Source organism: Dipodomys merriami, unplaced genomic scaffold (assembly GCF_024711535.1).
Source record: "Dipodomys merriami isolate MVZ:Mamm:240054 unplaced genomic scaffold, mDipMer1.0.p SCAF_84, whole genome shotgun sequence".
NCBI lineage: Eukaryota > Metazoa > Chordata > Mammalia > Rodentia > Heteromyidae > Dipodomys > Dipodomys merriami.
This window is the reverse complement of record NW_027206446.1, coordinates 2,732,505-2,748,670: the sequence shown is the minus strand read 5'-3', so window position 1 is coordinate 2,748,670 and position 16,166 is coordinate 2,732,505. Positions and strand designations below refer to the sequence as shown.

The following is a 16,166-nucleotide window of genomic DNA, read 5'->3' as shown; positions in this document are numbered from 1 at the left end:
TTTCTCTCTCTTTTTTTGTTTTTTGCTTTGAACTGTACAAAACTTTTAACCAAATAGTTTAGAATTATATGGTAAAGGGCATCTGAGTATCTGATTATAATTATGTGTATGTGATGTGGTCCAAGCTTTGATAGTGTGGTTCCATTTTTTTTTAAAAAGGATATTAATGCCTACTAACATGTCATTAGATAGTAAAACTCCCTCTTCCTTCTTTTCTTCCTCCTCGTCCTCTTCCTCCCAATATCCCCTGTGACCATTTCTGGTGCTATATAACACATGATACAAATATCTCTCAGATTCCTTTGACAAGTTGGGTCAAATATAAAACAGTAGACACTGAATTCATCTCTCTGAAACAGCAGTCATTCTGATAGAGAGAGAGAGACCATTTTGGCGAGTCTGCAGGCAGTGTTCAAAGACACCTTCATAGAGATCTTGAAAATAGGCAAGTATCCGACACAGCATCCTTTACTGCTGGTCCAATAGCTGGGCTCCTGAAGTTTCTACATATGGCCACCATATGGCTTGGGGGGGAAAAAAAACCTAAAAAGGCCTCAGATTGTTAAGATTGTCATTATTTCCTTAACCACACCCCCCCCCAAATCACACAGCCACTTGTTTATCAAATTATTCCTTCTCTTAACTTAAGGGTTAAGAAATGGTTCTGTGGAGTAGCTTAGGAGAGTTTTGTTTAGGCTGCCTTGGATGAAGATTTATCCTGGAAGAGACAGATCTTTTTGCTAATCCCCTTGATTCTTCCTGCAACCCCGCTGCCCCCCCACCCCCCACAAGTAGGGTAGGTAGGTAGCATCACCTGCCCTGGGCTCCTGACATACAAGGAGTCAAGCATCTGGGGAAAGTCAGGAGGTGCAGGCTGGCAGGCTGACTCAGAGACCAGCCATAGGACTGGAGTCTGGCGCTGTCAAGCCTCGGGTTATAGAAAGGCCAGAACAATGCTTCCCTTGAGAAAAAGGGGAGAGAAGTTTAGTCCAGTCACAACTCCGATGTACAATGTAAATCCCGCCCCCTGCATCCGGGGCCCTGTGAACTGTCTGAAAAGGCAGGGCTGTGGAGAGTCTTACCTAGCAGCATTACTCTCTGGAACTATAAATAACAAGATTGCCAACCATAGTTTGGTGTTGTTCTTGGTGTTTTGGTTTTTAACGTGAAATGAGTCCCACTGGTTTTGTTTTTGTTTTGATTAATAATCAGCACAAAAGGTCTTTGACATTTTTAACCCTTACGTGGGTGAGGAGGTGCTGTTTGTGAATGAATGGCAGACATTTAACAACAAATGGCCATTTGCTGGCTGGCTCACGTTGTTTTCTCTCCCAGCGCAGACCCTGGGTCCCTCTTCCTGTACAACTCCTTTCAGGACATTTTTACCTCCAGTATTTAAAGGTTTTCGTCATCTCTGTCCTGTTTTTCCTCTGAGGTGATCCATTGAAATGGAGGACAATTTGGGATTAGAGAGATAACTTAATTACACGTCTTGTCACTCAAAAGAGGTCTTTCTATTCCTGAGGAAAGGAAGTAAAATTGCAACAATTATTGATCATTAAAGGCAAGGTGATTTTTCAGCCATCTTTCGGGTGGAAAGAGCTCACGGCCCTAGCTGCTTATGTTTTTCCTCTCATACATCACTAGAAAAGTTTGAATACTTTTGTTCAAGTCTCTAAAATTCCATTAGTGTATTTCTGGCCTCTTATTTCAGGCAAGTGACACCTTTGACACCTTACACAGCATGAATGAGCTCTAGCATCTTTTCTAAGTATTCACATGTTACAGAATGACTCTTACAGCTTTAATGCTTTATGTACTTCGTATTTATTGTTTTAGGCATTTAGTGTGAATTAATTTACAACTAATAGAATAAAATTTGAAGATAAGAAATTGCAACTGGCAGATGTCGTTCAGATGAATTCTGGCTCTGCCATCCAGCTATTCTATTACTCATAATGAAGCAATCTTATTTAGAAAAATTTCTGGGGGCCCTCTGCCAATAAGACATAGCCTAAATTTAGAGTAAAAATTTCAGTGGTTTACAATGATTAGTGAAACAGAAAAATCAAATTTTGAATTCTAAATTGCTGCAAAATTCAACTTTGCTGCCACATACTGTTTGTAATTGCTTTCTGCCTTGTTTACAAAACAAAACTAAAAAAATGGTCTTATTAATACTTCTTACTTTCGACTCATTAAATCACTATACTTCTGAAATATTCTATGCCCCCCTAATAAAGAAGAAGTTGTGTCTTTATTACTGGCAGCAATTAAGTTACCTTCTGAGTTTTCCCTTACCAATTTTTTCATGTAAGTTATCATATAGTCTTTGTACAAAGGTTTGTTGTTGTTGTTGTTGTTGTTGTTGTTGTTTTCCTTTCTTGTTCCTGGGGCTTGAACTCAGAGCCTGAGCACTGTCCCTGAGCTTTTTCGCTCAAGGTTAGTGCTCTAACACATTGGAGGCACAGACTACTTCTGGTTTTTTTGTTTGGTTTTATTTGTTTTTTCGTTGTTGTTGTTTTGAGTGGTAATTTGGAACCGAGTCTCCGAGACTTTCCTGCCTGGGCTGGCTTTGAACCACAAACCCCAGATCTCGACTTCCTGAATAGCTAGGATGACAGGTGTGAGTCACTGGCACCTGGCATAGAAGAAGGTGTTTCATAGTGTATTTCCGTATGTGATCATGTGTAGTGCCCTATTTCTGGGCAGTTTTCCATACGATCTACTGTGCTGTGTGATATAAACATATCCTTGGTGCACAAAGTGGTTTCATTGTGAGTTTTTTTTTAACATGCATCTGCTGTGTGTTAAACATATTCACCCCCATCACCCTCCTAGCCTCCCTCTCCTTCTTTTCCTCCTAAAAATCTCTGTCCCTCAATAATCCTTATCTGATTTCCTTATATTTTCATTTTCTATTCTTAATACACCACGACAAGCCCTGCACCTCTCTGCCTTTGCCCTCCAGTGTGCTCCTGCTCAGTAGAGCTATTGGATAAGAATATTGATCCTAGCAGAGACAAGAACCGGAGGGTGATGCAGAAGTTACAAGACAGGCAAAAATCAGCTACTCAGGAGACTGAGATGTGAGGTTTGTGGTTCAAAGCCAGCCCAAGGCAGGAAAGTCTGGGAGATTCTCATCTCCAGTTAATCACCATAAAAAAAAAAAGCTGGAAGTGGAGCCATGACTTAAGTGGTTCAGTGCCAGCCTTGAGCAAAAACAAATAAAGCAAAACAAAAGAAACACTAAGCCCTGAGTTTAAAGCCCCAGGAATGGCGTGCGTGTGCACGCGTGCGTATGTGTGCACGCACACGTACGTGCACACACACACACACACATGAAAAAAGAAAAGAAAAAACTCATAGCTGAGTGTGAAATGCCTGTATTATTCAAGCTAAGGTCCAGAAGATGGTGTTCAAAGCCTGCCCAGGCAGAAAAGTTCATGCGATTTTATCTATACCAGAAAAAAGACTGTGCTAGAGGAGCGGTTCAGGTAGCGAAACACTGGCCTAGCAAGCACCTTGAGCAAATGTGAGGTCTTGAGTTCAAAATGTTGGTACTGGAAAAAAAAAACACAACAATTTTGTAAAAGAGTTTTCTGACACTCTATTTACACGCAGCAGATTTGGTAATGAAATTTACATAGATTTATGGGTGTAGAAGTATCCTAGCCAGGAAAAAAAAATGTTTGAAACCTTTAAGAGGGAAAAAAAGGAAAGTATGAAGCAGAAAAATAAACAGAATAATTGAAATTCGTGGAGTAATGAAATGTATTTTTCTTTAATGAAGTGATCTGCTAAGCTTGCATAATTTGGATGACATATCAAATAGAATGGTTGTTTGTCTCATTCATTTCAATCGAAGCATTTGCATTCAAGCCTAATGTTGGTTTAATTCATTCACTAGGAGTGAATGGTGGGTAGATCTTTAACAGACAATAGATTTTTAAATTCCTGATATTGATTAGCCTTTTTACAACAACCATACATTATGAAGGAGCCACGGACAATTCATCTTGCTAGTAGAAAACCTCAAAGCACCCAAAGTCCCAGAAAAGTAGTAGGCTCTTTGAATATTGTGCTAAGATGTTAAATTATAGACAGAAAAGGTGTATTTTTGGCTCACAGTTTTGGAAGTTCCCATTCATGACTGGTTGGTCCTATTGCTTTTGGGCCCGTGGTTAAGTGCTCATCAATGTGTGCATGTGTGTGGAAGAGGAAAACTATTCACCTCGTGACCAGGGAGGGGAAAGAGAAGGGAGTGGAAAAAGAATGAATGAATGAATGAATGAATGAATGGATGAATTCCTAAACTATCTCCTGGAAAACATACCCCCTGACGATGAAAACACCTCCTGCTTAGGCTCCTCCCCTTAAAGATGCTACCTCCTGCTAGAGGACACCGCCCCTCAATAAAACATTATCTGATGTCTTTACTGAGACTTCAGCTCTCTTCTTATCTAACCCCCAGCATGCTCAGAGTTGTAAAGTCATCTATCTTACAGTATTCTTTCTTGGGTTATTCATTATATTGCTCCTTACCTGGAACATGGTATCTTTCACTATCTACTTTTTTTTTTTTTGGTCAATTGTGGGTCTGATCTCTGGGCCTGGGTGCTGTCCCTCAAGGCTAGCTCTCTACCACTTGAGCCACAGCACCACTTCCGGCCTTTTCTGTTTAGGTGGTACTGAGGAATCGAACCCAGGGCCCCCTGCATGCAAGGCAAGCACTCTACCACTGAGCCACCTTCCCAGCCCTCACTATCTACTTTGAAGCCAATGAATTAAAGGACTGGGTAGTTGAATGGATGAGTTTAGATAGGTCTTTTTGAGTTCTTCAGATAGGTCTTTTTGAGTTCTTTACCATTGAATCAGAAAGGTCATTTAAACCAATTTCTACATACATAAAGATGATTTCCATGCATGAGTTAGAGAGTTATTGCATTCATTCATTAAAAAAATACCTTGAGTGCCTAGTATACATTAGGAATTTGCCTAGCATATGATTAGTTGTATCTGACTCACCTAAAAGGATTAGAGTATTTGGGGAAAGAAATACAGGAAAATTTGGAAAATGGTTTATTATGCATTCATATTTTTTAGCATTAATCTTGTTGATGTAGATGCAAATAGTCAAAAATGACTGGTATACTGGACTCTCAACCAAGAATGAGACATGTCATTGGGTAACTAAAATAATAGGTTCCCAAATTTATTTTCAGGTGCTTGTGTTATAATTCTTGATGCTATGTATAGGTTACATGTGGGAAGAGGAAAAATAATTAACAATGGAGGCAAAGCCACAGGTGAAATGGATGTTTAGTTGTTTGTGTAAGAGTTCGTGGCTCAGTTTGGGGTTGGGCCAAGTCACTTCCATTATGTAAGAAGGGGAGGACTTGTAGAAAAATTACAAATCGTGTTTTCTCCTTCTAGATACGTACCTCTTGTCATTTTAATACCTAGCGGCGAACCTTAACAATAAAGAGTACACCCGTTCCAAGGGAATAACCAGTAGAAGGCACCTCATCCTAAGATTACTGTTCATCTGGGAGCTATAAGGTTAAATGTCAAAGGTTAAAATAGAGAAGGAGTATATTTTTTTCGAAAGAAACGGCCAGGAAAATCAGGTGTGTTGTCCGCCTCCGAATTTGTATTTGTTCCATCTGCAGAATGAATTGAACTTGATACACGCCACTCTTTTGGAGAATACTTACAACCAATACTTTAAGCAGATTTTTGTTAAAGGTTGGAGTAGTAAATAGGTTGATTATTAATAATTAACTATGTAGAATTTTTACCCAAAGTTACTTAACTCTGATCATCTTTGCCTCCAACAGAAATGTATGCCTTAAAAAAAATTAAAAAACATAAATGGGGCTTCCCAAATCCTTCGCACTGAAATTCTTAAAAAAGAAAGATGCTAGGATCCCTGGATATGCTCTTCTGTGACACTAGTGTGGTACGTTCCAAGCATACTCTATTCTCCTGTGGTACTCAGTCTTGGAGCTCTCTAGAGATTGGTGCATAGTCAAAAGGTTGCTGGGTGTATTATCTCCTCATTGAACAGATACTTTTGAAAGACTATTACCCTCAGAAGATTTTTAAAGACTAGGTAAAATAGCTCTGAACAACAACAAAAAAAATAAGTGTGTTTGCCTGGATCTTACACTGGGAGAGATGGATAATAGACAAAGAAGTAAATCTGAAGAATGTCCAGTGTTGTTAATAAATGACAATGAAGACTGAGACAGACAAGAAGTGGACATTTAGGAGGAGGAACCAAGAAAGTCCTTCCTGAGGACATTTGAGCAGAACTCTAAATGCAGTGAGACAGGCAGGAAAATGCTTGCCTGGGGCCTTTCAGATGAAGAAGACCCCAACTGGGAAATACCTGTGTTTGAATCCAGGGTATATTAGTTTCCACGTGCTGTCACAAAATTTCACGCATGTTCTGTAAGTGGCTTCCACAACCCCTTATTCCTTTTTACTTGTGCAGGTCAGGAGTTCTAAAGGTCAGGAGCTGGCAGGTTTGGGTCTCTTCTTGTTAGGTGCCCGGGGGGGAGGAACGTGGCATTCTGTTAGGGTATTGAAGCCACCTGTATTTCTTAGCTTAGCCTCATCCCCCATCTGAAAGCTAAAGCCAGAAGTGCATCTTCCTGATGCTTCCTTTTCTCAAGAGAGAGAAGGATACTTTTGTCAGAAAAGGTATCTTTTATGACTATGCTGAACACAGCAAAAGATGTAGAATAGTCCAAGAGCCTTCCCTGGGTCGCAACCTGCAGAAAAGTCCATTTGCTCATGAAAGGCAGATGAAGTGCCCACCTTGGGAGCCCAGGATCTGGGGAGGCGGGGTGGGGACTCTTGCCATCCCTCCAGTGATTAGCAGCTTGAACAGCTCATCAGAATCAGTGGCGAGCAGTGGGCGGTGTTGACACCCTCGGGAACCAGTCGCGTCCAGTCTTTCCTAAACCCCTTCAGATAACCACCATGTGTGGCCAGCAGGGTAGTGTCCTGATGTCCCCCCGTGCCCTGCCCATGTGTACGTGCAAGACAAATGGAAGGCTTTCCACAAGCAGTGGAATCCTAAGACCCTGAGAACCTTTCCGTGGATAGCAAACCACCCCCCTCCTCCCACCAATAGTCGACTTGTGCTTTGGCACACGGTCTCACTCTATAGCCCTAGCTGAAGCCTAGAACTCACAATCTTCCTGCTCTGGCTTTCCAAGTGCTGGCATTACAGGTGCGTGCCACCCACCACGGCAGAAGAATTATCCGTGAGACTTAAAATTACTGTCTTGTGTTTCGACCGGAGTAGCATGATGGTGCAGGGTTCCAGGGAAGAGTAAAATGAGGAGTTCCTTGCCTAAATCATGCTGGTTCCCATAGAAAAGGAGGCTCCTGCGCTCTTTCATTCATGTAACTCACTAGCCACAGACGTGCAGTAGACTAGGGATGGGACTGGATCCATCTTTCTCAATCTGCTCTTTCTTCCTAAGTAAGCTCAGACCCTAAATTTATCGTCACTTTCTAAATGTATTTTCTGCCTCTCTGCTTCTATCATTGCTTCCGACAGGAGATTTTCTTTTTTTTTTTTTTTTAATCCCAAGATTTCCATTTGTCCTTCTTTTCCCTTCACATCCCAACTGGTCAGACACTCGCTGAAGTATTGCAGAAGGCTCTGCGTCCCTGTCCAAGGCCTGGGGACTTTTGCTACCATGTCATTTGGCCTCAGCCGTCTTTCACGATTATTTCCCTTTTTATGTAAAATCGCCTCCGTCAGTTCATAAACTCCTTACAAGCAGAGAAACAGACAGTTGAAAAAAAGAAGTCCTTAACAAGTATCTTGTGCAGAATAGGGGTCAGTAAACGTGTACTGAGGTCGGAGCTGGACCTTCATTCTTTCGATACCATGTTCTTGGCCACACGTACCCTTGAGTTGCAGACCACCGTTCTTAGTCTTCATTCCACGAGGCAGCAGAATGGCACCTTGAATGACATTTGTCTGTCTTGTGCCAGCTTTTTAAGTTTGAGTTTTATTCATCGGTGGGTCTAGCATTTCACCCAGGAGTGACAAAATGAATCTGTGAATGAATTGATTAGAATATGTCTCAGCCTCGAGCCTCGAATGGTACCAAGGGGCTCTACCCACTGCCCGAGAGCGACAGGAACCCCGAGACCAGGAACGCAGCTGCCAAGGGACAAGGTGGAGGAACCTCAGAGGTCTTCCCACTGGCTGTGCACCTCTCCAAGATGGGAGACCGAAGACTTTAGGGTCTAGACAACACTTCAAGAATGTTATTGGTGATCTATCTATCAATCTATCCATCCATCCATCTATCTATCTATCTATCTATCTATCTATCTATCTATCTATCTATCTATCTATCTATCTATCTATCTATCTATCTATCTATCTATCTGTCCATCCATCTATCCATCCATCCATCTATCCATCTATCCATCCATCTATCCATCCATCTATCCATCTATCTATCCATCTATCTATCCATCATCTATTTAATACTAATATATATATAGTTTTGTTATCAGTATTATATATAACAGATGTATTTTATATGTGCAAACATGTATACATACAAACATGTTACAAACATGCATTTGTATCTACATGTATATACACGTACATGTATATGTACACATATCCATCCATCCATACGTATATAAAACACGCACACATATATATGTTAGACCTGGGGCTTGAACTCCGGGATTCAGCACTCTCAAGGTTGGTGCTGGAGCCACATCTCCACTTCCATGCTATCAGTATTTGCACAGCACCATGGTTCAGTAACTGTTCATGCTCCAGTGTGGTGGGCGGATGGAGCACTCCAGAGATAAGTGGCGGGTGATTGATTTTTTCCCCTTTTTTTACTAACTTGGTAGCCTACGACGAGAACATAGCCACAGTTATTCTGATGTTTAGTGATTTAATGAATCTCCATGCAATCCTTTAGCTGAATCTCCACCACGTTCAAATCCAGCACATTAAGAACCTTCCAAGTTGGCTTTGGGAATGGAATTGAAGTGAACTTGTAGTGATGGCTTTTCACCAGTGGCCGTCTGGCGTCAGGGCTAGTTGTTGTTGTGTGCTTTAGACCTGAAGCTCTTTGCTCCGTAAAACATTACATATTGAGAATGCTCATGCGGCTGTATCTAGAATTAATTGATGTATTGAGACAGCCAGTCATTTTGAGAGGAGTCTCGGAGGCTGATCTGTTATGTCTTCTTCTGCAAGTCCCCATCTATACCCTCGGAAATGATGATATTGGCAAGCTGGACATGGACTTAGCAAAGGCTATCTGATCTCCTTTTTGCTTGGATGGCTCAGAGACGGTTGTTTATAGCTCAGTTTTCAGACAAGGGGAGATGGATTACATTCGAGACCACAGGGTACCAATTTATTAATTCCAGGAAGAATGGCCAGGCCCACGCAAACCACACACATTCAGGTTTATTATAGCAAAGGGATAATCTTCTTATCCTTAAGCTACAGGTGAAACCAACCAATAATGGTCTTATGACTTGAGCTGTTTGAAGCGTGTTTTGGGTATCTCTTCTTGCCAATGGGAGTCAAGTTTCCAGCTAGGACCTCAGAAAAGTAGTAGGTAAACAGCTCATGTTTAGGGATTCCCAGATTGGGATCCCAGAACCATTGAGATGAAAACTCGGAAGAATAAGCTCAACTTTGAGCTAAAACCATGGAGTCTGTTCACCTCAGACCCTTTCCTCAGCCCTTCCTCGTAAGTTAGATGGCACTTAGAACCGACCTTGGCAGCAGATTCAGAAGTTAAAAGTATTTGAAATTCAACGCTCAAGGCCCTCGCATCTGAAGACAGTGCCAGTGGGTAGCTGGGGCCACTCTCTTCTCTTCTCCTTGCTAATCCAGTCGACATCTCTACTGGGAACCTTTGTCTAAACACTTGTGGAGACGTTTGATCCCCGTTGATGACCAGGGCCCTCTCTCTACTGGGGGGCTGTGTACAGGTCAACTCTTAGAAGAAAGTATGTTTTCCATATTTTGGAGTGGTAATTTTTATTTTAAGAAATAGAGGAGAGGAGGAAAGGGAGGGAAGGGAAGGGGAGGAGAGGAAGGGGAGGAAGGGAAGAGAGGAGAAAAGAGAGGAGAGGAGAGGAGAGGAGAGAGGAGAGAAAAGGAGAGGGAAAAGAGGGGAGGAGAGGAGGGAGTAAGAGAGGGAAGGGAAGAGAGAAAGAGAGAATCTCTCTTCAGAAAGCCAGTGCTTTACCCGAGTCTGTTCCCTTCCAAAGCTCTCATTTTTCCTTCTGTCTGACTATTTCTTACTCAGCTGCCTTCAGTCTTGGAATATTTCCTTTTGAAACTTCTCACATGAACAATGGTATTAGTCAACAATATCTAGGATTATTTGCTTGGAAAGACATTTTGCCTCTCAGTCTGGTATATGTGAAGGAAGTGTTGGGGACTGAATACTTTCCTGCCTCCAGCCTCAAATAAGAATGGATGATTCTATAAACCCTCTTTGTTTATGGAACAAAAACAACAACAACAAAAAATACAGCGTTTCCAAGGTCAGCTCAAGCTGTAAATGCTACGAGAGAGGTTGTTTTCTTTTCTTTTAATAAATATTTCAACTCGATTCCATTTCTATGTAAAACTTCACAAAGGAGAAAAAGAACGTTTCTATTTAACTAAAAATACTTGCCATTCATTTTTTTTAACCTCAGATAATATCTGAGTCAGTGAAATAAAAAGAAAATGCTTCATTCTTGCTCAGTTATCTCAGCCCATTTTTATATAGGCCTTTGCTTATCCAAACAAACAAACATCTTTCTTCGGATGGCTTCATTGCGTTGAAAGTGTTGTAAAGGAGTGTCACTGTGCATCCAAATCTGAGCATTTCATGGGCTGTTATAATGAAGGTAAGAGAAAGAAAAATCACAATTGTTTTAAGAGTAGCAGTAAGGGTCACACTCATTCCATTCTTCCTCTTCAAACAAATCCCAAAACTTTTCTGTGAGGTAGGCCTGAGGTTTGCTGTGAGCCACCATTTCCCCATTTCCCAGTGGTAGGACAGTTCACAAGATGCCAACTTGTGCTGAGGCCAGTCATTTAGTTCATTTATTTTGATGAAGGAAATGTGAATTATTGCCTGTGCTTTTAAAGTGCCCACCGTATTTGCAATTCATCAAGGCTTCTGTCTTCAAGGAGGCCTATCAAAGTGTAAAACTAGATGGGTAATTTTTTTTTTCCCTCTCCCCTTTCCTTTAAAATGGAATGCTCTTTCATTATGCACCACCGTTCTTAGGAGAATTCTCTTGTTTAAGAAGCCAGGATACAAGAGAGTGCTATATTAGAGTATTATTCTCACAACAAACAAGCCGGGTTCGTTGCTACCTGCTTGGCCATTGTTTCTGATTGTGTGTGCCTTGCGGTGGTATTTGGATAGTTTCCTGCTCTCCGCGAGCACAAAAAAGGCATTTCTGTGACAATGGGGCCTAACTACACAATGACGGCATTAAGGATTTATGTGGAGGTTTCATTATTTTCTCCTCTTTTGTTCCTCCCAGGATGTCTTCCAGGCGCCCAGCCTCTCCGTATGGGGAAGCAGATGGAGAGGTAGCCATGGTGACGAGCAGACAGAAAGTAGAGGAAGAGGAAAGTGATGGGCCCCCAGCCTTTCACCTTTCTTTACATGTGAGTTTTCCCACCCAGCCTCACTCCGAGGAATTCCAGCCAGTCCCTCTGCTGACCCACGAGACGGGCGGCCCCCGAACTCCCACTCCTCAGCACAGTAGCATGGTAGGTTGCCTCCCGGGCGTCCACTGGGCCTACCTCACCCCTCACTTTCCCACTACGTCTCCTCCTCCCCTGATGCTTTGCCCGTGCGATTATGGGTGACTAGCCATAGACGAGAGTTCACTCGTGGTATCTAGAGAGTTTCTCAGTGTGTAGAGAAGGAAATGGGTTCCAATAAGGAATAAATATATGTTATATATATATATATATATATATATATATATATTTATTTATTTATTTTAGTTCTCTTTTCTTTTTCCTTCAAAAAACAACCCAACAAACCTGTGTTGGAGACATGACTCCATGAGAGTCTAAACCATGGAAGATATAATACTTGCCATAGGAACATCTTTAAAATTAGTCAGCATGGAAGTATGCCCTATACTCTTCCTACTGAAAGGTTTATGATCAAGAGTGGAAGTGAACCTAAGGTCATGATTGGTAGCATGGTCAGTCAGTGCCTTTGGTTGTTTTTGGTTGTTTGTTTGTTTGTTTTCCTTTGGCTTGGCTTCCAGATTGCATTCCGTGTTCCTTTCCACACTTGGAGTTTTGTACAAAATCATATGTCATGGTAACTATGATTTCCTAATGTGACTGCACTCATTGTGGTGTCTAAATCAATCCCAGGCTAGGCTGTTGTTCAACAATCCACTGATTCCCCATTGCATGCTATTCTGCAACACTGGTTCTGTCAAATCTTATTATTTTTCCCCCTCCAGAAAAATATTACATATCCTAAATATTCCCAGTGCTGAAATATATCCACTTATTCTTGTTATTAAATTACTTGCTGAAGAGTTAAATCAACAAAAGAGAATTGAATAGCTCCCAGTAGCTACGTGATAGATATGACACTTTGACTTCCGAATTAGATTTAAATATTCCCGCCGAACATTTTAACAGGCAAGGTGCAGTGGCTCATGCCTACAATCCCAACTACTTGGAAGGCAGGAAAGAGGAGGATTGTGGTTTGAGTCCAACCCACGCAAACTCAGCAAGATCGACCTTCAAAAGAACTAGATGCGGCCATCAAGGCACACCTGTAATCCCGGCAATAGGAAAGATACACCTAAGAAGAATCATAGTCCAAGAGTGGTCTGGGGAAAAAAATAGTATGAGACCTTGTGTGAAATACGAGTAAAAGAAGAGGGGGCTAGAGACATGGCTCAAGTGGTAGAGTACCTGGCTACCACGCAAGAGGTAGTGAGTTCAAACCCAGTGGGAAATAAAGAAAATTAAGCTTCACAAGTCACAATTTCTTGGAGCAGTGCAGTTTTCCCACCATGAATATTTTTGCTGACATGCATGCACCTCTTACCCAGTAAACCCTTCTTGAGAATATCATCTTAACCTGTCATCTGCTTTCTATGCGAAGAAGTGGAAACTCAGAGAGATTAAATAACTCATTCCAGAATATAGCAGTAAATGGGAGAACCCGGCTGCACCCGAGCAGTCTGGCACTGGATTCCATGATGATGAACCTTATCTGCAGCTCTCTCAAGAAACCAGGTGTATGGTTTTATACTCTCCTTTATACATTCCTTGGTAAATTAAGTCACGTATCTTATCAATCCTCATTCTTTCCACTGCAAGTTTGTGTTCGTCAGATGACTAGTTTTTTTGCCTTCTTTTCCAAAAGGAGAAAAAAAGGGAAAACAGGTGAACAGGGAAAGGGAGCCAGACCCTCCACTGTAAAAAAAACAAAAAACAAAAAACAATCATTACTGTGATGCTTTCCCTCCCCGCTTAAGATTGTCCATTGCTTTCTCTCAGGGAGCTCTGGGCAGAGAGTGGCTCCCAGGGAGACTTCCAGTCCAGATCTGCAGGGTAGAATCTCAGTGGTCACAACCAGAATGAAAATCTATAAAGGGGAAATGATTTTAGCCACACTGGAAGCTGGGAAAGTATATGAAGGACGAGAACATTAAAGCGTATTCGAGAGGAATGTCTTGTCGAGCTACAGAACAAAGAAGTAGATAGAGAACCGAAGTAACGGTGAAGATCTGCCCCTCTGGAACTTATTGGCATCTCCATACACAGGATTCACTCCTGTTTCCTGCCAACGCTCGCTGCCGTGGTTGTTCATTTTATTAAGACTTGGAGATTGCACTCAGGACTGTGTGCTGGCCACGCCTACTCTACCACGGGAGCCCTTTCACCATTGGTTATTTGCCAGGTGGGATTTCACTTCAGGTTTAGGCCGGCTCCAACTGCAGTCGTCCTGTTAGTGCTTTTCTGTGTCACTGCCTGGGGAGGGGGGGCGCTGAACAGCATTGGGCCACCCTGCCCAGCCATTGTGCATCCCCGTAACTGGGAACTCAGTTTACACGTTGCTGCATATACCCATAGTTAGAGATCAAGTCCAGCAAACTCTGCTCAGGTGGTGTTGGCCCTCTATTCCCTCAATGTCTGTCTTCTAAGTAGCTGGGATTATAGGCTTGAGCTCCAATGCCCGGCAGGACTGGTACTGTCTGTTACTGTCCATGTAACTGATTTCTAGGTTTGAATCTTAACTGGGGTACTTCTTGCTTTGAACCGCTCTTGAGCTTGACGCGGCATCTGTATGACACCCACATTTCGGAGTGTCTGGAATTCATCCTGCTACCTCCCACCACATGTGGCTCCTTGGGAAGAACAAAAAAACAGAAATGAAATAAAGTAAAAACACCAAGAACAAAAAACAAAACCCTAAAACATGATTCTGCATCAAACTACGACTGCAGTTTCCTCTTATACCCCGTCCTGCTACCGCTTCCACGTTCCCGTCTGCCATTCTCTGCACTGTGTTTCTGAGGTCCCAAAGGACACAATGTTCTTGTTTTTACCCGGAAAACTCTTCTCCCTTTTGGAATTTTACATTCCAGGGAAAACTCAGGTTAATCATCTTTCCCTCACAAGAATGGATTCACGATGTAGCATTTATTAGATGCTTTCTTGTTAATTTTCCAAGACAGGGTGGTTGGTGAATTGCTCATTTATCCATAATACTTTTCTCATATAATACATGCTTTTTGGTTTTTGTTTGTTTTGGTCAGTTGTGGGGCTTGAACTCTTAACTGGGCCTGGGCACTGTCCCTTAGCTCTTCAGCTCAAGGCTAGCGCTCTACCACACAAGCCACAGCGCCACTTCTAGTTTTCTGGTGGTATGTCTGTCTATCTATCTATCTATCTATCTATCTATCTATCTATCTATCTATCTATCTATCTATGTATATATATACGTATATACATATCTGTATATTTGGTATTGATATCTATATTTATACAAACATATATCGGATATTTCACATGTAATAGATACTCAATTTATGATTGATTCACTGAATGGTAGCCTTGATATGGATGAATAAGTAGTAAATATTCTGAAGGAAAATTCTTGGTGACTGTTGACTCTTTAGGATTTTTATTTTTGTCTAGAAATTTTAGAACAAAAATGCAATTTAACAATGTATAACCAGAAAGAGGAAAGTCCTGATTTCAGCTCTGAAACTGATTAAGATATTTTTTTCCTCATTTATCAAAATGATTGAGTGTATTTATAGTATTGTAATTCGACATGAATATGTTTTCTTTTTTTGGATACTAGACTATTGTCCTTTTCACACAATAGGTTCTTTTATTTCAGTGAGGAAATGCATTCTCCATTTTTTTCCTATTCAGTGTCTTTGAAAACAGAATGTTTCAGAGTCTTTATATTGTGAAGTTCAATTTAAGAACACAGGCATATTTCATTGCCTATTTGTGTGTGTGACAGTCATATTCCATTCTTAAATGGAGAAGAAAGACTTTGGGTTGTGTATATTTTGTATTGCCTGAATAGATTAGAATCCATGGAAAACTGAGTAATGGTCCCTAAGATTCTGAGTTAAAGGTACAGAGAGAAGCCTATAGCATAAAATATCACAAAACTAAATAAAATAATTACATAAATTGTCAAACCTCTTTAACCAGTATGAATTTTAAGAGTGCATTTGTATTTGTGATGGTCTTACTGGACTTACCCAATGCATACAGATGAGCTGTCTTAAGCACCATGCTGATAAATGTTCATCAAATGTTGTTAAATTTCTAATCTAGAATATCAGGTTGTTGTAAGGTCTATGAGAAAGACCGATTCTGTTAGCTCCTTCAAGAAAGCTGTCATAATGTGGTCAAGTCATGAACAGCCAAATTGTCTTTCCATATCATCTCTGAAAATTCAAGTGAGCTTGTGATTCTATTACGCAAGGCAAACCATCCTGAGATGTATTCCTATTGGCGATCAGATTTCCCCTCGTCCTCTTTGTCATTGGTTTTGATTGGATTTTGTTGTTGTTGTTGCTGAATGGCTTCGAAGTTTCTCACTCGTCTTTCATGACAGTTCTGATAC

At 41.3% G+C, this 16,166-nt stretch overlaps 1 protein-coding gene across 13 annotated transcripts in view; it reads left to right on the top strand.

The window, feature by feature from the left end:
- Sox5 (SRY-box transcription factor 5) overlaps positions 1 to 16,166 on the top strand; it is an 857,426-nt gene that overhangs the window by 524,070 nt on the left and 317,190 nt on the right. For 6 of the 13 annotated variants that reach the window (XM_070011780.1, XM_070011775.1, XM_070011786.1 and 3 more), the window contains exon 2: positions 11,569 to 11,800. The exons of 4 other annotated variants lie outside the window; for them this stretch is intronic. In XM_070011780.1, the coding sequence (XP_069867881.1) occupies positions 11,570 to 11,800 (231 nt within the window). In that variant the 5' untranslated portion in view covers position 11,569. The remainder of the gene's footprint in view (positions 1 to 11,568; positions 11,801 to 16,166) is intronic. 3 more of the 13 variants (XM_070011787.1, XM_070011785.1, XM_070011784.1) reach the window with 1 other exon arrangement.